At 40.8% G+C, this 24,378-nt stretch overlaps 3 protein-coding genes across 10 annotated transcripts in view; 2 read left to right on the top strand and 1 right to left on the bottom strand.

Annotated features, from left to right (window-relative positions):
- The window catches only part of LOC103711430 (uncharacterized), an 11,803-nt gene extending 9,229 nt beyond the window's left edge, over nt 1-2,574 (bottom strand). For all 3 annotated transcript variants that reach the window (XM_088720850.2, XM_039114247.3, XM_008797567.6), the window contains exon 1: nt 1,409-2,574. In XM_088720850.2, the coding sequence (XP_088576976.1) occupies nt 1,425-2,387 (963 nt within the window). In that variant the 5' untranslated portion in view covers nt 2,388-2,574 and the 3' untranslated portion in view covers nt 1,409-1,424. The remainder of the gene's footprint in view (nt 1-1,408) is intronic.
- Nucleotides 2,575-6,385: 3,811 nt separating this feature from the next.
- LOC103711429 (F-box/LRR-repeat protein At4g14103) lies at nt 6,386-19,195 on the top strand. 6 transcript variants are annotated; one of them, XM_088720849.1, is made up of 6 exons: nt 6,436-6,678; nt 7,510-7,628; nt 16,480-16,965; nt 17,171-17,390; nt 17,553-17,714; nt 17,838-18,634. In XM_088720849.1, exons 3-6 carry the CDS (start codon nt 16,949-16,951, stop codon nt 18,348-18,350), a joined length of 912 nt encoding a protein of 303 aa, XP_088576975.1. In that variant the 5' UTR covers nt 6,436-6,678; nt 7,510-7,628; nt 16,480-16,948; the 3' UTR covers nt 18,351-18,634. The 6 variants fall into 6 exon arrangements, with proteins under 6 accessions (XP_008795787.2, XP_026662159.2, XP_017699370.2 ...); XM_008797565.5 differs by having other exon boundaries at nt 6,386-6,678; nt 16,480-17,390; nt 17,838-19,195; XM_026806358.3 differs by having other exon boundaries at nt 6,388-6,678; nt 16,480-17,390; nt 17,652-17,714; nt 17,838-18,613.
- A 1,538-nt stretch (nt 19,196-20,733) lies between these two features.
- On the top strand, nt 20,734-22,801 carry LOC103711428 (uncharacterized). Its single transcript, XM_008797563.5, has 3 exons — nt 20,734-21,565; nt 21,644-21,970; nt 22,167-22,801. Exons 1-3 carry the CDS (start codon nt 21,242-21,244, stop codon nt 22,659-22,661), a joined length of 1,146 nt encoding a protein of 381 aa, XP_008795785.2. The 5' UTR covers nt 20,734-21,241; the 3' UTR covers nt 22,662-22,801.
- Nucleotides 22,802-24,378: the final 1,577 nt, after the last annotated feature.

Raw genomic sequence — 24,378 nt, 5'->3', positions numbered from 1 at the left:
GTCTACACAACAGTCTAAAGCTTGAAACCAGATTTAAGAATGTACAAAAATCCCTTCCAATGTCTACTTATGCATTCATTCCATTGAATTGCACTTCATCATTTCTATTGGTTACAAATCTCGGAAGTAATGCAAGTAGAAAGCAGGCAAGAAAACCCAGTCTTCCTCTAAGTTAATACTGTCCCGCCATTGTACTACTGAAACTATTACTATGGAAAATTGTATCATTCGCTCCCTCAAAGCAAAAGGGCAAATTAAACTTTAAGACTTCTTAGAACAGTTGAGAAAAATATCAACCAGTATTTGCCGAATCAATCCGAATTAGACGGTTTGATCCATAGCGAACCGACCCAAACTAGGCATCAATCACAAAATCAAGATGGTTCAACTAATGGAGTTAGTTCAGCTTATAAAAACCCCAACCTTTTGCTTCAACCGCTCTCTCCCCCCCACCCCCCCACCCCACGCCACTTTGATGTTGATCGATGTCGTTGCCCTCAAACAACACCGAAGGAGATACTATCGCCTTCGATGGACACCGAAGACACCGACGTTGCCCTCGATCGATGCCATGGGGACCTTCATAGACATCTCCAGCCTCATTCGATAGTTAGGATTAGGGTTTAGGGCTTCTAACTACCACCGCCAACATGGTAAGCCCCCCCACCCCACCCCTCTCTCTCCCCCTCCCTCTCTGTAAGCCCCTCCTCTCCTGTCCTCCCTCCCTCCCTCTTCTCTCTCTTCCTTCCACTCCCTCCCTTTGGTTGATACACCTCAAAATTAGAAATTAAGAATCAATCAAAATTTGTTTTAAAAAAGTCACCTAACCACATTCAGAGAGTCCAAATGAAATAAACCAAACTACAACAAAAAGGCAAGGAGCTAAAGAACACATAAACCCGACATAAAAAATGTTAAAGGACTACTAAATTGTCTTTATAATAAGTAGAGCAACTTTCAGTTCATTCTCCATTTCATCTTTTAAAGATTTAGTAATGATAAGGAACTCAAAACTTATCCAACAGATCCAGAATTCCCATTACCCAAATTACAGAATCAATGCATGGTAAAAGAAGTGAAAATACTAACATTTACTGTCGCAAGAAACCCATCAAACAGTTAGCATAACATGAAAGTAACCAGCATAAGCTATCATATGAACATCTCCATAGATCATACAGCACATCAACAACCTAGCCAGTAACTAAAGTACAAGTAATCTCCAGTATTTGTAAATTTTTTTTACATTTAATATTTCCACCCATCCCCATTACTACTTTAACAAAAAAAAGATACTCAAAATACTAGTTTCCTTCCACTGCCTCTCTAATCTCTAAGGGGTTAGAAGGAAAAATTATTTTTTTTTAAAAAAAAAATGAAGATGATAATGATGATGAAGAAATCTTACAATTCAATTCAGAGGTTCAGAAGTCCTCCATCTGGATGGAGCTCTTCAGGGGCACATACTCCCCGAGATATCCGCCGAGGTGGTCGTAGAGCGCACTCTTATCAATCTGCTGGTGGTGGTAGCTCTTGCACACGTAATAGAACACACTTTGCACCAGCAATCCCACGAGATTCAGCACAACGAGCACCGCCACAAGGGCGCCGCCAATGAGTACCTTGGCTCCGATCCCAGCCCGGGCGCTGCCCTCCTCGTTGGGGCCCTTGACGACGACGGCACGGAAAGCCCAGCCGATGAGGCCACAGAAGCCGAGGTAGGAGGCGACGAAGGTGGCGGCCATGCGGGCGCGGCCGCGGATTAGGTCGCGGCTCTTGGTCATGGCGGCAAGGCCGCAGAGGGGTTCGAGGACGGAGACGACGCTGGCGAGGTGCCAGATGGCGGAGATGTAGACGTGGGCGGCGAGGAAGGCGAGGAGGACGAGGACGAGGCCGAGGAGGAAGGAGACGGAGTAGATGGAGTGGGTGGTGACGAGGAGGAGGAGGATGGCGAGGGCGAAGGCGAGGTTGTAGAGAAGCATGATGAGGGCGACCCAAAGGAACGTGCGGAGAAGGCGGGGGAGGATGGGGGGGATGGCGGCGAGGGTGGAGCGGAAGGAGACGGGCTTGGCGGCGTATAGAGAGGCCACGGTGAAGACGATGGCGGCGGTGGAGAGTAGGGAAAAGGTGAAGAGGAAGAGGAGGTAGATGAACTGGTAAAGGAGGAGGAGGGCCCACTCGCCAGAGGATGAAGAAGAGGAGAAACGGAGGTGGCGGAGGATGGGGTGGGTGAAGAGGGTGTGGGCGAGGACGGCGAAGGAGAGGGGAAAGACGAGGGTGAGGGTGATGAGGGCGAAGGTGCGGGGGGAGCAGCGGGGGATGGAGACGGACTCGCGGAGGACGTCGGCGAGGGACACAGACTCGAGCTGCTCCAGCTGGAGATCCATGGATCGCGGAGGAATTGCGAATTGAGATGGGGGTGGAGTAATTGAGACGGGCTTCGTGGGGTGGATTCGGAATGGAGAGAAAAGGAGGGGAATAGTTGGATGGGGGGTTGTATTATATTTGGGAGGATTGCAGTCGGTGGCTGCCAATCTGGACCGATGGGTGTCGTGTCACCAAGGGCTCGTTTGGTTCCTCGAGAAGAAGAGGAGGAATGTAGTCAACGAAGAAGTAATGGAATGACTCTTATCTACTTCAAATTTTTTTTTTTTAAAATTTTTTTTTATAAAAATATGATCCGTACAATTTATGAAAAAAAAAATCATTATAAACATGTGCATTCTATTTTTATTTTTTTTCAAAAAAATTTTTTATCATTAAAAAAATATTAAAAAGGTATTAAAAATTTAATTTTTATTAAAAATATGATAGAAATTATATATAACTTTTTCAAAAAAAATGGATGGTCAACCAAAAATAAGCACTTTGGAAATATGTTACTTTCTCATGATCAACCAAAATGCCAAAAGTACTTTTTTTAGTCATTCTCTCTTTAGAAATCTATTTCTTAGGAATCATATTTGTAGAACGAAAAATGCTTCTTGCAAACCAAACGAGCCCTGAGAGGCAATACATGCAATCCAACAGTAGGTGAATCATTTTGACAGGTGGCCTGCTGGGAGCTCCCGAAGAACCGCTACAATGGATCCCAACCATGGAACCATCACGAGGAATTACATCCTACACGGCGTGCATCATGGACCGTGCACGCCATGAATCACAACCGCTTATTCACAGAATCCATTTAAGCGCTTACTCGATGAATGAGCAGATGTGATGGGTGGCTTGCGCCGCCGTGTAGGACCCGACTTTTGGAGAACCAATAATAATTATTTTATATAGCAAGGTTTCACGTCAGGGAACGAATACACTTTCTCGATTTTTTATTTCATTATTGCTTTTATTACTCAAAACAAAGTGATGATGCAATCAAATTGTAATGGATTCATAGAAGGGAATTGAGTTTCATTGATTTTTGTGTAACGACCATTTAGAAAATGATTACTATGTCGAGTGAATCTTAATGAGAAAATTCTAACCTTTTGCTTACAAAAACAATATGCTTAAAAAAAACATTGCAAAACCAATGAAACTCGTGGGATGTTCCTGAGAGCTGCTGACTGCTGTCCGGTAATTCATTTACCGGAAGCTTGTCAAAGAAATTGTTTCTGATGCGGCATGCTATCATTGAGGGAAATATCATCAAAGCAAATGGCTGAATCAATCTTATTTACGTGGGAGTCTCTTCTTCGACTTGCCTTCAGCTACTCTTTGGATCGTGCGGAAGTGGAAGGCAAGCAACCTCATCGGCTTGGAATTCATCATTGGAATTTCCAGTGCTGGGAAACCACATATAGTACGTAGATTTATGGGTTAGAAAAGTCTTGTCGCAAGTAATTGATCCTAGGTTTAATATTGGAAGAACTAGTTCATCAAGGCAATCTCAATATTTTCTTGTCCACATATTTCCTTTGGAAGGCATCTCTGGCCATTCGTATTATATCCTAGTTTGTTCTTGTCTAACATTATATAGACCATACTTTCACCAATGTTTTAACAAAATAAAATCAAATTTAATCTATTGTATTTAGACTGGCCATAACAAAACAATGACTAGGACATAGCTATTATTTAGATTTTATATATTGGAACATATGGAGACCATATTAAGCTTCGTAACTAGCTTTAGATCTGACACTTTTTCTAACACCCCATGTGCACTATCTATTTTGATCAACATCCTATCCCACACAAAGAAATCAAATATAGCAGGATCCGAAACCAGCCTCAAGTTACACTTCTCCCATGTGAACCATTTATTTTGATCAACCCCTATGACCTATGCCTCAACTAGAAATCAAATATAAAAGGAAAACTTAAAATTTAGCACCACAAACACTGGATATTCTGTTCGGTATCTTATAAAAATTTAGCACATAGATCAATCATACATTAGGGTGGAGGGGTAAAAAAACAATTCGCAGAAACCTAGTAACTTTTAAGCAAAATTGACTTAAATAATTTATAAAGTCATTGTTACGAATTCCACATCCCCCCGAGACACTTTTAAACCCCCACAAAACTCAAACCCAGCATTGATGTTCTTTGCAACCAGCAGAAATATCATTGGTCCGGAGATCTTAAAAGATAAGGAATGCAACTTCAATGAAAGCAGATACAGATATGATGCTCCATTTCAAGGGATAGCTATAAATTCTTCCACTAAACTCATTTTAATTTCATTGGACCAATCAAACAAAAGAACAGAGAAGTAGACAATGATAAGTTGTACCGAATTATAGATTGTGATTATATGAATAATCACTAATTTGTCGACCCATCACACAGTTCTGTTGCTCGGAACGTGAATGCTATAAATTAGCTACTCTATCATGGAGCATTTGCTTGGACGGTATCATAGCTTGCGACTTGCGCAAGTAGTGGGGGTTTGATTCCTGATAGAGATAACCCTATAGAGATGGAACAAGTATAGGTTAGAAAGGTGGAGATTAAATGTTCTTAATCTTAAAAATAGTAACTGTAATTCAGCTCCAGAGGCATTGACAATAACTTCACAGGCTCGGACTCCTTGATACAATCCCACCAAATAATTAGCTCCCACGTTTCAGCAAAAAAAATATATCAACGTGTAGTGGTAGCCTACTTGCTCTGGTTTTGGTTTGGTTTTGTGAGATGGAAGAAGGAAAGGCAGAGTTTAAAGGCTCGTTTGATTTGCAGGAAGCATTTTTTCTCCTAGGAATATGATTCCTGAAAAGCAAATTCCTAGGAAGATGATGCTTAGGAAAATACTTTTGGCATGTTTGGTTAACCATTGGAAAGTGACAGATTTCTAAAGTGCTTATGTTTCGTTGACCATCCACTTTTCTGAAAAGTTTTGTATAATTTCTATTATACCCTTAATAAAAATGAGGTCTTTAATGCCTCTTTAATGCTTTTTTAATACTGAAGGGTCTTTTTGGGAAAAAATAAAAAAGGAGTGATTTCCGCCTCATGGGAAAGTAACTTTTCCATGTTTCTCATGGAAAAGACTTTTCCATGAAATGTGGAAATCATATTTTCATGGGAATACAACTTTCCAATCTCTCTTCTTTAAAATTCCAACAGAAAAAGAGGCATTTTTTTACTTTTTCGTTGACCACACTTTTCCCTCTTTTTTTTCCGCGAACCAAACGAGCCCTAAGAGAGGAGATTTCGAAAGGGCGAAGGTAAGTGAAGAGGGAGATACAAAAAAATCGTTGTTGTTCGTCACATAGAAAGCATCGAGATATAAAAATAAAATTTTTACATGAATATTCATCTAAATATCAAATTTTATATATTTTTTAAAATTAATATTTATATATATATATATTCTCATAAAATATTTGTTTTGCTATTTTATTATTTATTATTATTTTTTATTTGTACCCACACCAATACACCATCTAAAATCGTTAAAATTAATAATTTTAAATTAAAATAAGTAAAATATATTTAATAGGTAAACGTGTAAAAAAAATTATAAGACGAATGTGATAAAAAGCAAAAAAATAATTTTACAATTTTATTTTATTTTTAATTAAAATAAATATAGCTTTTATTAATGGTTTTAGAAGAATGGTTATATTAGAGGTATTTATGTGAGAGTATAGAAAAAAATATAAATTTTAGGAAAGTATTCACACATATTTTTGGATTTTTAGAAACATATTTGTACCAAAAAAAAATTCATAAAAATATTATTAAAATACATTGACTCGTTGGAGCTGTACCATAGTCTGTGTGGTTCCGCGTCGGAAACGAAATCCGGACAGGACATCGCATTCGAGGCAACGGTTACGCTTCTATCAACTCATGCGCATGCTGAGGCATGTGGAGTGATCACAGCCATCCATTATCAAACGTTCAAACCTTTTGAACGAATACTTGCCGAGTGTGAGTCGCACGTGCGAATGGAGCGTACTAAATAAGCTATCCTCGGTCCCTTGAATTGGTTGCCGGCTTGAAGGCGGAGGAGAGAGGATGCTGATCGGCTGTTCCAGATAGAATCGGGGCAGAATCCCTGCTTGAGACGGAGACGAACTCCGTTTCGATCTTTAGCTCTGCTTAATCTGCTCCATCCGTCTCTGATGTGCATCGCACCCCCAGGCCTCTCTTCTTCTTTTCGTCCGTTTCGATTTTGGCCGCCGCCCGCCACCCTCACTGTGGCCGCGGCCGATTCTCGCCGGAGACGAGGTAAGCGCCACCTCCACCCCTTGGAATCGTTCTCTCCATATTTCCCGTCGAGAAGCATCGGTACCGGCATGGATTCCGGCGAAGAATTGCCGAAAATCAAGCCGAGACCACCGCCTCCTCTGTTTCGTTCTCATCCATGATTCGAAGCTGGGAACCTTGCTAGACCTCCGGACGAGCCTCGGGACAACTTCCCGTGACCATGCGTCGGAGCTCAGCCCCTGGCAAGCGAGCTGAGGCTCGAACCGTCGCCGAACCTTTCGGCCCTGTTTTTCAGGCCGAACCCATGCTTCTATTTTTATCGCCGTCGCACCCGTCGAGGCATTCGACGGAAGCAGGACCTCCGCCTGAAACTCACCGTCGCCACCACCGGCCTTCCGGCCTTCCTCCACCCTAGTTCAAGCGCCAGAAACTCTCCTAGTTTCTCTTCTTCTCACTTTCTCGCTTTTCTTTCCTTTTTCTCTCTACTCTATCTCCCATCCTCTTTGTTGTGTTGGGTGGACCCAACAGAGGGTCCTTCCCTGGTTACCTTGTCGACCTTGGTAAGGTCCTGAGCAACCCTAGGCTGATCGGTGTATTGGCCCCCACCCTGACCTTCGTCAAGCACCACTGGACCCATCATCATCAATCTTTAGTGAGCTATCTGTGCTTCAATCTGACTCTCGTTTCGTTTTTCAACCAGTTGGCTTATCCAGATCGAGCCGATCTGGGACACCACCACAGCAGCCCTGTTATTTTTCGTCAACTCTTCCTCCTATTTTTCTACAGTTTTTTGACCTTTTACTTTCTACAGTTCTTGTACCTTTTCTTATTATTGGGCTTAATTCAATGTAGGCGTGCAATCATCCGGACAAGCGGAGGTCTAGAAAGGGGCATTATGCTCTAGTCTATACATGGAGATTTTTGAGAGAAAATTTTGAGAAATTATCTGGATTTATCTATATATTTGCAAAGTAAGTAATGATTTATCTTTCATAGATTCTTCATTTAAATAATATTATTTTTAACATCGAATAAATTGTAAATCACTTTATATATGATTTATGAATTTTGTTAACTATGTTTTGAACAGAAATAAATGTGTAACTTGGAAGTAATATTTTATGGAATATTATTATATTTATTGATCTTATATGGAATATCATATTTTGAATTGTAATGTAATATATATATATATATATATATTACCCTATAAAAAGAGCACTGATATGTATCAGGTTTGAACTCTCAACCCAACTATGTTATGAACCCTACCAATGAGGGTTAAATGTTGACATCTTGACTGTTCCAAACTTGATTCCTATGGACCTACTCAGTATGGGCTAAATGCAGAATTATGGACCTACTCCGTAGGAGTTAAGTACAGTACCTTGGACATACTTCACAATGGTTAAATATGATATTATGAATATGGCCCTGCTACAAAAATAATGTGGGGACGAGTGATAGAAGCAATAGCTGATCGTACCGACATAGTGGTAAAACTAACACTAGTGGCTGTTATAATGACCCTTATTAGCCATTACATCAGAAATTAACAGACACTAGTGGTAAAGCCGAATAAAATTTTGAATTCCTCAATCAACATGTAGACTAGAATTTAGAAAGATGTTATTCTAATCAGACAAACATCAAAAAAACACCCATCACAACAAAATAACAAATAAACTATGTACATTGGATGTGCATATATAACATGTTAGGACGACAACCACTGTTTTAAACCATGAAACTATTGGCAACATTCAATTGGATTTCCTTAATGGAGGGAAAAAGACCCTTCCCCTGCCTATAATACGGGAATTATCACACTCCCAAAAGGATTTGATCTTCCCAATAATAGAACTTCTACAATGATGATGCTCAAATTGGTGAATTTCAACAAATCCATGACATTCTATCATCACACTTTCCTCATCAACTTTGTTTGATTGTCACAATCTCCATATTTGTGGCACCAAGCTATCATGACCTCCATAATGATGTTTGGTCGCTGCATTATCACATTAGCAATTTTTGATCTCCTTAATGTCGACTTCAATATTGTTTGATCGCTGTGATTTTTGTGATTGTTGTAATTGATCACCATGATTTCAATATCGACGGCACCAATTGTGTATCCAACTCTCGACTCTGATTGTTGCGATCTTGACATGAACGGTCAATTACTCGTTCCACTTTTTAAAAAATCATGGCTTCCAAATGCTGCATGTTCATACCTTGATCTTTGAAACCTTCATGAATGATCATTGCAGACACCAGAACCATGGCATCCAACCACTAGGAACCTACGCACTAACAGCACATGATTACCAAAGTCTACTTATCATCTGCATTCTTCAACTTGATCAATATTAGCATGCTTGATTGCTGGTTACATTTGATTGTACATTAATGTCATCAGTTTCTATGATATCTATACTAGTAGAGACACTTGATTTCCACTGCCATCTTGACATCAATGACACCTAATTGTTGAATCCTTTATAATGATTGGTTGTTTTGGTTTGTGTGCAAATTGCCATATGTTGCATTGGTCTTATCCATGCTCTGCTGTGCTGGTACCGGTTGTCCGGCGGCACGAGTTGGTAAGAGCCCGTGCCGTGCTGTGCCGAGCATGTATCGACACAGCAGAGGAGGTGGGGGAGAGGACGAACAGGAGATAGAAAAAGAGAGAGAGAGAAAAGGGGGGAGAGAGGGAGGGAGGCCGACAGAGGGTGGCGGAGGCCGGCAAAGGGCCAACGGAGGCCGGCACCTAGGCAACAGGTGGAGGTTGTGGTCGTTCCCCTATTTTGTTCGAAATGGGAGTCCGGCCGCTAAAAAGTTTCATGATTTTTAAGCGATTTGCTGACTTCACTTAAAAATCGTAAGATTTTTAGCGACCGGACCTCAGTTTTGAACGAAATAGAAAAACGACCGTGGCCTCCACCTGCTGCCCAGGCGCCGGCCTCCGCCACCCTTTGCCGGTCTTCCTCCTTCTCCCTCTCCCTCTCCCTCTCTCTTCCTCCTCCGCTTGCTCTTTCTTTTCTTCTCTTTTCTTCTTCTTCTCCCCCTCCGGTGACGGCGTCTTGGTTTCGTTGCTGGAACCATCTCGGTCCGCCGCCGGTACAGCTCAGGAAGCTCCGAATTGGACGGTTCGGGACGGTTCCGCCGACCTTGGTCTTATCACTTATTGCTCTTCATTTAGATCTTTATGTTGATTGTCGGTGGTTTCTTTGATCTAAAACAAGGCATCACTAATCTCTGTTATGCGCCAATTGTCATCAGTTATTCTAATCTATGCGCCAACTACTGCAGACTGCTCTGAACATCATGCCTAGACCTAGAGTTTGGACCTTCACTCACTTCTGAAGAGGCTCTTGACCTAGGTTTTGTGGTATTGATCATAAGGAACTGTCCAACTCTAGAAGGATTATGCACTTAAACTTCATGGCGTTCGCCTGTGGAGTTCACATTTTTAAGGTCTAGACTTTGATTTTGTAAAATCCACCTTCAATATGCCCAATTCTAGAATGACTTTGTGCTTGGCATTCACATGTCTTTTTTCCCAACTGTAGAAGTTTTGATGTGATGGGGATCGGGGAATGGCTTTTTTAGACCAGAGAAGGAAAACAACATGGTGGGAGAAAATAGTCATTATGTCCTCAAGGATGGGTGTTGTTGCATGCAGAATCTTGAGGAAGGAAGAGGAAGATCGACTGTTTTTGATTTTCACTGCAATCAACAGTTCAAAAACAAATCCTGCGTTTTGGGACTATGTGGGCCATGCAAAACTCTTTAAGTTAAATCTGGATCATATAAAGGTTCATAATTTCTTGTGTTTGAAGTCTGCAACAATGTTGGTAAACAAAAAATCCTAGGGGAGATCTCAGAAAATATTTTGGACGGTTTCTAGGTTCTAAATAACTGGCTACATGTTTTATTTCTTTACTAGCAAACAGTTAGCAAGAGGCATTGCTTCTTTGGTGATTTTTCAATGCTGTTTTACCAGATAGATCTCCCTTCTGCTGCAAAATTTCCTTTGATGATTTATTAATGCGTTGCTGGTTTTAGCAAAATCATATTCCTTTGTATATATCTTGCAATTTTAATATTTGTACAGGACTGCACTTGATGTATTGGCTTCTCCTTCTTTTTATGTTACTCTCTTCCATGTTTTCTTTATTGGTTAGAAGTAACAGCCTTTTCTTTATGCTCTTGTCAAATGAAAGAGACTATATATGTGCATACATAGATAGATATATTAAATTAGTTTTTTTTTAATATGTTCTCCTTCTATATAGAATTTATCTTACATTAACTTATTTTTGGAGCATGAGAACAAATGTCTTCCCCATCTCTTAGTCCATATCTGATTTGCATCCTTAGTTTTACACTCTCAGTATATGAAGTATATTATATTCCTCAGCCCAAATCATCACTAACCTCCAACACTATTTGGACCAAGGTTTTAACACTGGTCCATGCCAGGCTGGTGTTAGCGCCGGGCATGCATGTTTCGTAGTATGTTGTATATCGCCAGGCATTGAGTGGTGCCAGCCTGTATCATCCTGTATTGTGCCAGTTTCACAGGTTGATAGGACTTCTTATCACTTGATTATGGAGCCAAAAAGTGGTTAATTCTTTCTTTATTTAATGTGTTTTAGCATAGCATGGTATATGCTGGGTTGGCTACTGGCCAGCATGTCTCATGCTAACACCATTTGAATTCTTGATATTTTGGAACTAATCCAAATAACCGCTTGTAAAATTGTCCATTTTTGTAGGGTACACATTGCACAAAGGTGTGATTACTTTTAGTGACTCATAAATGCTTTTATTAGTTTTGTCGGTACACCTCACTCTGTAGGTAATAAGTATTGCTTACTCAATGCATTTGGTTTGTAGCATCAAATCCTTTTCTTCTCTGCTTTTTGTCGTTACCCAAGCTCCTAGCCGGGTCTAACATGTCTTGGACCTAATCCAAGCTACCACTTGTTAAGTTGGCTGTTTCTTTATGGTACACATTGCATAAAGGCATTGCCACTTTTAATGGTTCATAAAGATGCCTTTCTAATTTCAGTGGGTACACCTCGCTTTGGAAGTATCGCCCTGGTAGTGCATTTAGTTTGTGCTTATCAAGTCCTTTTCTTTCCTTTCTGTTTTTGTGAGCGTCTTCCACCTTCTCTCTTAGCAAAGGAGGCAACCCTAAGCTCAAACACTCCCTCCTGCTCTCATTCCTGTTCTCATCAGGTGAAAGTAGAATTCTTATATTTATTCCATTTCTTTTCCTTTGTGTTTCTTAATATGTTTTCTTATTATAGAGAACCTTCTCTTATTTTATTTTGCTAGAAGGGTAGATTTGTTTTCCCATACTTGCATCATAGATCTAAGGTTTTATACTATTATATTATATTTCTTCTTTTGCATGTCTTCCTTCCCAAATCAAATGTCTCACTAATTTCTTTAGTATATTTGCCATGCTATTATGGATTTGGAGACTAAAATTAGTTGACAAGATATGGTTCTATAAACTAGGGCTTTGTTTACCCTTTTCACTTTTTTCTTTTTTGATTGCACTTCGAGAGTTTGTCACCAGGTTGTTTTCTAATTATGGTCACATAGGTATGGAAGGATAAAAAGGTGGCGTAGTGCATGAGGCTTCTGCTATTGTGAGATTCGGGGAAGGTTAGATGCAAGGTCGGAGGAACCGATCCCGGATCCCGTACCGATTTTCCGGCGGAACGTTTTGGTACGAGCCCGCGCCGTGCCGTGCCAGGCTTGTACCGGCACAACGAACACATGGGGGAGAGGCAAAACGAGAGAGAGAGAGAAAGAGTGGGGGAGGGAGGAAGAGTACGATGGAGGTCGCGAGGGGGCCAGCGCCGGGGAAGAAGGCCGCTTAGGGAGCCGAAATAGGGAGTCGGCCCCTTAAGCGGCCTTCTTCCCCGACGCCGGCCTCCTCGCGGCCTCCGCCGGCCCTCCTCCGGCGTCCTCTCCCTCTCTCCCCTGCTCTCTCTCTCTCTCTCTCTCTCTCTCTCTCTTTCTCTCGTTTTGCCTCTCCCAGGGGTCGGCCGCTTAAGCGACCCTTCTTCCCCGACGCTGCCCCCCTCGCGGCCTCCGTCAGGTTCTGCGGCCCTCTGTCGGCGTCCTCTCCCTCGCCCGCTCGCTTTCTCTTTTCTGAGCCGGAACCGTACCTGTGAACCACTGGTATGGTTTGAAATAGGCGGAATCGGCCGGTATCCGCCGATAGATGTATGCAGCCTTACCTGCATGGGAAAGGCTGTTTCCATATTTTGAACCTATGACCTCACCAGTACGGTTTGAAACGGGCGGAACCGGCCGGTTCGGGTCGGTTCCGCCGATGTTGGTTAGATGTATGCGGGAGAGGTTGTTTCTATATCTTGAACCCATGACCTCTAAGTCACAATGGAGCAATCTTTTACTAAGGCTTGCCCTTGATATGAAAAGAATGTAAAAAATAAATACAAGTGCCAGAAGTAGACTGCCACTAAAAAATGAAAGAGATTTATGCCCTGTTTGGCTTGAGAGGTCTAGAAGGAAAAGAAGAGAAAAATAGGAGAGTAAAAATTCCGCATTTGGTTAGGAGAAAAAAGAGAGCCAGGGTCTCTTGTTTGGATTGTTAAAGAAAGGAGAGAAGAGAGGAGAAATGGGGAGAAAATGGTTCTCTTCTAACGTACTTTTTGTCTCTCCAGAAGTGGAGATCTTCTTTTCTCTTGTGCATGAAGTTCTCTTATCTTCCTTGCTTGTCTCTTCTTTTGTTTCTGTGCTTTTCTTCTCTCCTCCCTACATTTCCAAACTGGGTTATAAATTCACTGTCTATGTCTTATTTCTTATAGTAAAATCATAAGGTAGTAAAAAAACTGAAGCTTCTAAAGGTCCATATTCCCAAATTTGAGAAACAACCAATAGATCCATTATGTGTGGTAGTCTGGCCTTTCATTGGAGCTTAGATAAGTCAAACATTTAACAAGAAGCCTTTACGAAAATTTTGTCACGCTATACTAGTGTGAAAAGATAACCTTCCACATACAATTCATTCTTTATATTGTTCTGATCTTAATGTATATGTTGATGAAAGTACATCCAAATTGCATGTAGTGCAGATGTACACCTTGCAGCATTTGTCAATTCATGCAGCCAATTGCCATTTATGTGGGCTTTACATAATTGCAACAGAGATCTTAGGCACAGAGCATACATGTTGATAGTCTTTACCCACACTAAAATTGTACACACGGTATTCCCTTTATGACTCATGTTAGAAAGGAAAAAAATCAATATATTATCACATATTTGGTAATAGGTTTCACGATGGATGGATACTCATATCATGCTATGAGCTAGTATGCAATTTATAAATTGTGATCACTGCAGAATGTCTTGAAACACTAGTCTTCTTGGAAAATAATAATTTAATTTATTATTTGAGACTTGTCCCAGAAGAGCATCTTCCCAATCCAAAATTTGGTGTTGTCAAACCTCTTTCAATCTCAAATTCTCTACATCCATCAGTTACTTCCGAAACATACTCTGTTCCTATCATGGTCTCTGGAAAATTGGAACCATTTTATTTTCCAACCATGTGTCCTTGGAATAGCCAAGAAAAGTGAAATTGAACTTTACCATTAACATGCTTTAGCTTTGTCTTGTAAATCTGTGAGGTTTCCTTCATGGTCATGCTACCTAAGCGATTCAAATTATTAAAAGATACAACATAGGAATTCTCTATAAGTACAATCCTACTAGAGTACCATTAGGAGTCTGATGTCAGAACCATTAATGGAGTAGGGACTGGATGGAAAGAAAAGCAACAGATTTCCCCCACTTACTAGTGGATTTTTTTTTTTTTTTTAAAACCAAACAATAGAAACAAATAAGTAGGGCATAGCATTGGCATTGCATCTAAATTTAATGATTACTATGTGAACTACATGATCAATTTCTTCCCTCATGTAAATTTATACTTGATATTTGTCATTCTTTATTATTATATGTGATGAATAATGTGGATATTTTCAGAGCTATAAGTTTGTAAGAATTTTAGGGTTGCAGGGTGGGTGATTAAATATCTTGAGATAATTTCTTGTAGAGTAATATTTAAGAAAGTGTTAATTGATCTTTCTATGTCAATGTATACACTTAAATGAAATAGTCTAGTAGGAACTTCCACTTTCCCAATTTTATGAAAACATCCAAATGATTGTCAGTGGAAATTAATATTTATTATGTCAAAAACCATAAAATGCATATGCCGCATTTTCTACATTTCATTGAAACAAACTTGTTAAGATATAGTTTTTATTTTTCTGGTTTAATATGAGCATTGGGTTTATATTACTAGAGTGACAAGATTTTCTTGAAGACTAAGAAAATATTTAAGTGGATCTAAAGTATATCTGAGAGGAAAGCAACTTCATTAAGTAACAGATAAATATATGATGCTTTCTAGCCATTATATAGTTAGGAAGTTTGTTGTCTTTTTGATACACTTAATTTCAAGTCAAGGAGATACTCCTCTAATCCCAAAATTGCTTGATATTTGTATCTATGTGTATATTCATCCTATATACAGGAGCATTTTTTGAAATATATAATGCTTGTATCCATCTTCTACTCATAACCATTTACAATGAATACGGGTATGCCTCTTTTTGGTAGTTCAATTGATGTAGGTACACATATCCGTACCAGCTAAATACAAATGAATATGGATATCTAGGTGGTTTTATAACTAGCACATGCACAGTCCATTTTCATCCCCCTTGCCATATCCGTCATCAAAATGTAAAGCCTCATAAGTTTCAAAACTCACCACTCCACTAGTAACCAACCTATCTGACACCTCTTGATCATGAGAATCTGTTGGATTTGCTGATGAGCTCAGTGATGCTAGCTGGAATGCACTAGATATAAGACAATTTATCTCCAGTAATCAGGCCATCATTAGAGTTTCCTCATGGAATTCTTAATCGTGTCAAAATCAACCAAGTTATGCTTTATGTGTAGCAGTCATAATCCAGTCCAGACTTGCTAAAGACAGTAATAAGCACGTTTTTAGGATTTTTTAGAAATATTTCTTGTTTATTGTTCATAGCTGTAAGTCCCCAAATTCTTGCTAGTACTGTGGTTCTTGAACTTGGATTTATTTCACAAGTAATGACTGTTATAATGCTATTGCAGCTTTTGCAATAGTTTAAGGCCTCTCAATATTTTCAACATATATGTAATGGCATTCATAAATGGCTGCTATCTTGTCTTGTCAAAGAACAGTATATTTGTTTTCTACTGCCATGCTTAATGAAAAGTACAAAGTTATCAATTGAAGAATTGTACTGTGAAACGATAATTTTGTTAAATAGCACTGTTATTCCTATTATTTCCCATTGCAATGGCTAATAACTGCCATTGTCAATTAACAGTCACAATTTTACTCTAGAAATCATGCAGTCAATATCTGGATGAGTAACTACTTTCTATTTCTAGATTGGATCTAGTCTAATGAGAACTCTTGTGAAGAACCTTTCCCACTCATAGATAATTTGCTTCTATCAAATCCAAATAAGATCTCATTTCTTCCTTTTCTCTTCCTTTTGTAATTTTTTAGCCAAGTTGAACAATCAATGCCCTCTCATGTTTTTCCCTGATCTTTTTTGTTTTGACAGCATGCCTTTTCATTATCATGATCCAATAACATATCATGTGATTCAGTAATTCATGGTTGATTTGTTGTTACTAGACCCAATTGAAATTAGTTTTCTTACATTATATTGCTTGCATCTTAGCTTTTGTGTTACCTTTCAGATGGTTGAAGCAATTGGTACCTGAGCTGTTTAGCAATGGACAACTTGGATGGGGGCATTGATAGAATAAGTGAATTACCTGATTCTATTCTCCATCACATCTTATCTTTGAGAACCACAAAAGACGCTGGAAGAACCAGTGTTCTATCGAAACGATGGAGGTACCTATGGGTTTCTGTGCCTACTTTATACTTCAATCAAGAACAATTCCCTGTCAACTTTCAGGAACATGTGGACACTGTGCTGCTCCTCCGTCAAGATGAATCAAATATATTGCAGTATCGTCTGGTGATTTCAGATCACATGGATCATGCTGTTTTACGTAGATGGTTGCAGTATGCAACAAAGAGAAATGTTCATGAGCTTGACTTCGAGCTTCTTGCAACTTGTGAGTTTGATTGTTGTTGGACCGTGCCCCATTGCCTTTTAACGTGCCAATCGTTGCAGAAACTGAAGTTGGCCCTCCCCCGATGGCAACTTGTGTTAGGTGATTCTGTTGATCTTAGTAGGCTTACAACTATGCACCTCAAAGGTGTTATTTCTTCTTCAAACTCGTTGAGTAGACTAGTTTCAAGCTGTCCTCTCCTTGAGGAACTGTGCTTGGAAGATTGCAACTTCAAGGTTTTGACAATTTCTGCAAATGAGCTCAAGAGACTGACTATAGCTCGCTGCATTTTTGATACCTTCAACAGAATAGAGATCTGCACCCCCAAACTATTGTCACTCAACTACTCTTCAGGAAAAGCACAAGGATGTTATCTTCATGACATTTCCACTTTAGTCGATGCAAGCTTAATGCTTTTTAATCTAGAGTATTCAGGATTGCAATCTAGTAAAAGATGGAGTATTGATGAAACTTTGCGAGGTCTTTCTAGTGTGAAGTCCCTGACCCTCACATACTTGGGTGCTAAAGTATGCTTCTATCCTCCTATTTAGAAGTTTTATTAATGTCTTTTCAAATTGATTGATGAATTTGTAGTGCTATTTTTAGATGTTTTCTTTTAAGACTGAAGTTCTGAATAGTAAGCTATTACTCACTTTAATCTCTTCACATTTGAATATTTTTCCTTTCAGCATCTCTCCTTAGAGGGACATTTACTCGGTCGTCTGCCCATGTTTCATAATATGAAATACTTGAAGTTGAATTTGGTGCTCACCGGTGCTCACCTGCAGGCAATATCGTACATGCTCACGCACATGCCTAATCTTGATACTTTGGTGATACGTAATGAAGTGGTAATAGCATTTTTTTTTTACAGTTTTAATAATCACTAAATTTCTTGCACTAATCATCTTTCTTTAAGCATATAACAGACAATGGGTTTTTGTACCATTTACTTCTTTCTTCATTTCATACAGTTTTCCTTGCGTCCCATGCGCGAAGAAAAGATCAGTTGTTGGACATCAGCAAATCATGGCATCAGGCAGATCGAGTTGCAGAACTTTGAATCAAATGAGCAAGAGCGGCAGTTCATTAGTGTTTTAAAGACCGCGCTAACTTGCAATGAAGCATCAAGTTCTCTTTGCTTGATCACTGAAAGGGGCATTGGTGAATCAATTTCTCCTGCCTTGACCAGGGGAAACGGCACTGGAGCATCAACTTCTCTTGCCTTGGCCTGTGGAGGCACTGGAGCATCAACTTCTCATGCCTTTACTATAGGAAGGGACAGTCAGCCATCTACCAATCTGGCCTTTCCTGTGGACAGTGAACCATCAACTAATCTTTCGCCTTCCCCTTTCCCTTCCCCTTCCATGGGAAGGGACAGTGAACCATCAACTGATATTGCCTTGTCCATGGGAAGGGACGGTGAACCGTCCACCTCTCTTGCCTTGACCATGGAAAGGAGGGTAGGGACACCTCTCTTGCCTTGACCATGGAAAGGAGGAGGGAAGGAGGAAGGGACAGTGAACCATCGGCGAGTCTTCTCTTGTGAAGGATCCTACAGTCGGCGACTGGAATAGGAATTTTAGGTTCATCATCATCTAAACGTTGTCCGGTGCTTCTTACTTTCTGTTCTTTTTAAACTCAGTGCTGGTTATGAACTTGCGCTTAGCGAGGCAAAATTTCACAGTGTGATGTGTTGGTATGTTTGGCTTGATAAATGAGTGCTTTTTTAGTCATAAATCGAAAAAAGGTTTCATTTTTGTGGAGCTAACATGGCTGGCTACTAGTATAGCCAAAGAAAGATGAGATGGGACGGCCTGTCAGAGGATGTGATCCGTATTATAAGTTGAAGGGGGTGCAATTTGTCTTGGCACTCTATTTGGACAGAGTTTTTTTTTTTTTAGTGTATCGGCTACTTATACTGCTTTCGTGTGAGCACAACCAGCTGCATCGCTAGCAATAAGGCTACACAAAGTAGAAAGAATGGAAGACAGCTGGGTCCAAACGACACCTTCCGAATGATGAGTAGCAAATGAGGCGACTCAGCCAGTAAATGAGGAAGATATCCGGCCAGTAAATGAGGAAGATAGGGAGTTCACTCTAAACTTTTTGCTACTAAATTCGCTTTTTACTACTAAATTCGAGCCGGTCTTGGCACTTGAGCTTGCAGGACTACTACTTCAAACAAAATATAAGCAGTTTTATCTAAAGGTGTTATCAAATGAGTACTTTTTTGTATTAATATTTTGATGGGAGCTAAGTGTGAACCTTTTAGTGTTAAAATTCAAGCCCATCCCGGCCCTCGATCCGGAAGGTACAAGTTCTAATTAAATATTAGCGGTTTTATACATCTTTATACAACTTCGCTTTCAACTTTAAGTTCACTGATATCCTTGGAAACCTTTTTTTTGAGGGAATCTTGGAAACAATTTTAAAAAGGAAAAGCCCTTTCCAAGAAGAAACAAAGCCAAGCCTCCAACATTACTTCTTTCTTTCCACCTCCCACCCCGCCTCGTTACGAGTATGGGCTATGGTGACCCCAAGATCAATTACTCCTTTTCTTTTATATTTAATCAAGAAAATCGCTATCTTTTCTATTTAATTAAGAAAATCCCTCTCTTTTGATTCCTCATGGTTGCCTATCTAGTCTTCTAATCACTTCACCCTTAAGTTTTTTCCTAATCCGGAATTACTTCTCTTTTTTGATGGAAAATCTTCAAGCACTTAAAAGGAAAAATATCCAATATCCTTTAGGCTTGTTTAAAAGGCCCTTCTTTAAGCGCAGAGACTTTAAGCCCATTCAATGGACCCTGAAGTACAACAAAATATATTGAATGGGCTTAAAATCTATGCTGGTACTAAATTTAATTGAGGCAGGCGTAAAAAATACAGGACATTCAAATGATGATAAAGGCCGCCTTAAAGAAGGGGCAAAATGATAACTAGAAGTGTGCTTTCTCTGCCTCAATAAACCTTTTCCAACAAGTCATGTTTGACAGAAACATTCGTATTAATAGATGGCTTCTAAATGTGTGCTCTGAGGACTTCTAAATTACATTTGTTGTTCATTCTATCCCGGTCCGGGAGCTTCTTCAAGGATGTAGCTATCTGTGTTGTTTTGCCATATGACATGTGCCAATTTGATCTTACTAGACCTGATATATTCCTTTCTTGCATTTTCTGTTCTGATGCCAGAACAAAGTACTAGAAATATAAATACTTCATTTTTCCCTTGAAGAAAACAAAAGGAAAAGATGTCTGATTGAAAGGAAGGTGAAATATTTCACAGAGAGAATTTGCAAGCATGACCATTCATTATCTTTGCAAAGAAATTGTCCATTAGGTGTCCAAATGATTGCATCCACTAATTATATCATCGGGATACATCAGACTCCATATCTTGGAAGGATTCCCTTATTTGCTTTTCATAGCTCTTGATCTCAATCATATCTCTTCTTGTTCAAATATCTCCTACTTCAAGAGTTAAAAGTGGAGCCTCTTTCAAGTTACAAGATCTTTATTGAGCAAGCTTACTACGCAGTTTCTTCGATATTTGGGTGGCGAGCAGATTTTTATTAATAGAGAAGTGTCAAAGAATGTGGGATCAGAGTTTTGCTCCTTTGAGGAAGCTTGATTTCTTATTAAAAATGATGTCGAAACCCTACCATTGACAGACGTCGTTTAACTTCCTAACCATAGCTTAGCTTGAAAGGATATCATTGCCACCCATCACCTTGCATACAATGGCGATGCCGACGCACCACCTCGTCCGGCATGGCCTTAGTTCAAAGGCCATGACGCCAACCCACCACCTATCCCCAGCGGTACCGTCCACCTGAGTACATGATGTTCTCTCTCTTTTGTTTGTTTTTTTTTATTGAAAAAAGAAAAATCCTTCCTTGGACTCCCATTCTAAGTTCCTATAGGTACCATCATGTTCAAGTCAGTTACCCCTGTGGTTGCCGGTTACTACAACTTCTTGTTGAGAATCATGGCGACCCTACAATAAGCCTTCATCTTATAACCAAATAGTGACAGTCTTTCGAAACAGTTAAAAGAGATAAATATATATGCGTCAATCCCGTAGTTTAATATGTTGAAAGCTACAAGGAGAGGTTGGGGAATAGGGAATAAAAATTGAAGGCAGGGAGGATGAACCCCGAGAGAGAAGCATGGGAGCAGCTATTTAAATCCATTCCCTACCACTGAAACTGATGGGCTGTCTCGTTTTGTCTCCACCCAAAAAGAGCTCTCTTCTCTATGCCCTCCTCTCTCCTGGACACCGGATCCAACAACCATCCTCTTCTAACTTTTGTTTGTCTTCTTGCTTCTCCTTCCTGTTGCTCTTCCAGCAGTCTCTTTTATCGTTCTTCTAGCCATGGCGATAATGGGTCCAAGGAGCAGAAGAAAAAACCATGCGTGGTGCGTGCAGCCCCTGACACCTCTGATGGAGAGTCCTGACCCGGAGGCGCAGGGAAAAAAAGCCAAAAAGGAGGGATCTTGGGAAGTAATTCGGACATGGGTTCGCATGCAAATGGAGAAGGGTGTCTCAGGAAACCATCTTCCGATCCCATTTCATGGAAACAGTGCGTCGAAGAAAATGGATTTAAAGTTAATTCTAGGAATACTTGGATGTCCCCTAGCCCCCATACCCTTGACTGCCGAGCCAAGTCACTACCTCTCAATCAAAGACACTCCAATCGTAAGTGACTTCCTTCCCTCCAATACCAAAAATCTTTTCATGTCCATTCATACTCTGATGGTTTCCGGGTTCAAGCAGGAGACTTCCTCTGCTCGTTATATAATACAGCAGTACTTGGCGGCGACGGGTTGCTTAAAACTTCGGCGGTGCATGAAGAGCATGTACGCAGCTGGTACCGTGAAGATGATTCATTGCGAGACGGAAAGCACGACGGGGAGGGGCGGTGGAGCGAATGGGTGCTTTGTCTTGTGGCAGATGTCGCCGGGGATGTGGCTGATGGAGTTGGTGGCTGCAGGCTCCAAAGTGATCGCGGGCAGCAACGGTAAGATTGTTTGGAGGCACTTGCCTTGCTCCGGGATGAATGCAGCCAGAGGTCCCCAACGGCCACTCCGGCGCATCGTTCAGGTACGACGAAACAAGCTCCACCGATCACTAATTTTTGAATTGTTGGCAAGGAAGGAAATCATCTTAGGTATTTGATAACATGGAGCTCTAGGTGGCGCTTAGAGTCTCACCAATCCACTATTCATCTGAAGTGGCCGAACTAAAGTTCCACATAAAGTTTTCACTCTTTTCACGTACTTCCTTTCTCACGTCACAGGGATTGGATCCAAAAAGCACAGCAAGCATGTTCGCCAAAGCACAATGCTTAGGTGAGAAGCGCATCGGCGACGATGATTGCTTCGTACTCAAAGTATCAGCGGATCATGCGACCATCGCAGAGCAAGCTGATGGGCCAGCTGAAGTTATCAGACATGTCCTGTATGGATACTTCAGCCAGAAGAACGGCCTCCTCGTCTGCATGGAAGACTCGCACCTTACCAAAGTCCAGTCCCCAGGGTCCGAAGCCATCTATTGGGAGACAACCATTGGAAGCACCATCGAGGACTATAGGAATGTCGATAACGTCCTCGTAGCTCATCAAGGGAGGTCCACCGCGACTGTGTTTCGCTTCAGTGACAACTCTCCCAAACACAGCAGAACGACGATGGAAGAGCTGTGGAGGATCGACGACGTAGTCTTCAACGTTCCGGGTCTTTCGATGGATTGTTTCATTCCCCCAGCAGAGATTTTGAGCGTCATCAACGATTTGTGATCATAAGAAATATGAGAACAAGATTATACAACATATATGTAAATTTTGTATGTAAAATGTGTTAGAATAATTTTAAAATATGGGCTTACACTGATTGCGTATTTTTGTTTTATAAAACGAGTTAGACGTATGGCTCAGAATGGTACTATGGTTAAACCCAATATGATGTGTGATCATTTTGTTTTATGGGCTTTGGTGCACCTTGGATGTATAGGATTGAGTCCTATTTATTGTGGTACTTTTGGTATATAGGCCAGAAAACCTAATTAGGGTTTTGGAGCCTTTAATGGGAAGGCCCCTCTATGTTTCCTATATATAGGCTAGGTCTCCCTCTCCTCTCCATATGGTTGATAGCTTGCTCCATTGTCGGCTATCTTTTGTGAGGAGCAAGGAAGGGACGATTCAGCCGCTATTATTTTAGGTGATTGAAGATCGTATTCAATATGCCTTCCGCAGGTATATCTCTCAAATCTTGAATACGTTATTTATTGTGATTCTAATCTTAGCATGTTATTATTTTTATATTTAACAATTGGTATCAGAGCCTCCATGCTAGGATTAGAATTCTTCATATACAATTATATTTTTTATTTGGATTTATGGATTTTATACATTGGTGAATGGATCTTCTGCATAAATCGATCTTCCATTGATAATGGTTTGATTTTATTTTAGTTTTGAATGAAATATGATTGTATATGATTTTCGGATTAAAAAAAAAAAGATTTTCACTGTTCATCTTCTTCCTCTTCTTTCTCGTGAGCTCTTCTTCCATGAAACAAAAAAAAGGGGAAGGAGAGGCAAGGCCTCCCTGGACTCGCGTCCGGCCTCCCCGGGAGGCGGACGGCATGGTCCCGCGGCGTGGGGGCCTTCTCCCGGCCACCCCACGGCCGGCCGCAGGCCGTGGGGGCTTTCTTCCGGCCACCCCACGGCCGGCCGCAGGCCGTGGGGGCCTCTTGGCGTGGGGCTTTCTTCCGGCCACCCCACGGCCGGCCGCAGGCCGTGGGGGCCTCTCGGCATCGGGGGTTTTCTTCCGGCCACCCCACGGCCGGCCGCAGGCCGTGGGGGCCTCGCGGAGTCGGGGGTTTTCTCCCGGCCACCCCACGGCCGGCCGCGCGGCGGCCCGGGGAGCCTCGCTGGCCGCTCGCAATGGCCGGCGTGGGTGGCGGCCATGGGTGGCAGCCGCGGGCTGCCACCATGGGACAGCCACGGGTAGCAGCCACGGGCTGCTTCCCACACACAAAAAAAAAAAAGAAAAAAGAAGGGGAACAGCGGCGGCCAAAGGAAGAAGAATTGTCAAAAAAAAAAAAAAAGGATTTAGGGTTTTTTCCTTTTGATTGGGCTTGGTCCTACTAAGCCTAACCTGAATAGGTCCATAATTGCAAGTTGGGCCCTTTTATTTAGTCAGCCCATGTTTATTTCATTTTGCATTTTAATGAACCAGAATGGGTCCATGTTGCAGGTTAGGCTCTTTTATAAACCAGCCCAATTTTATTTAATGGACCATAATGGGTTTTGGGCCCGGGCTAAGAGTTAGTAACCCATTTAATTATTGTTTAAATACTGAATAATTTAAATTAGGCCCTCATGCATATTAATTATTAAAATGTTAAATTTTGGACATATTTTGCTACCATATATGCCTTGAATTTTGTGATTAACTTTTTTTTTTTTGTTTAAATCACATGTGATTTTGATTATTTTTATAGTATGTTTA

Source organism: Phoenix dactylifera, chromosome 1, assembly GCF_051530095.1.
Source record: "Phoenix dactylifera cultivar Ajwa chromosome 1, Ajwa_hap1_PhDact_Kaust_v1.1, whole genome shotgun sequence".
Lineage (NCBI taxonomy): Eukaryota > Viridiplantae > Streptophyta > Magnoliopsida > Arecales > Arecaceae > Phoenix > Phoenix dactylifera.
The sequence above is the reverse complement of the archived record's forward strand: the minus strand, read 5'-3'. Positions and strand labels throughout refer to the sequence as shown.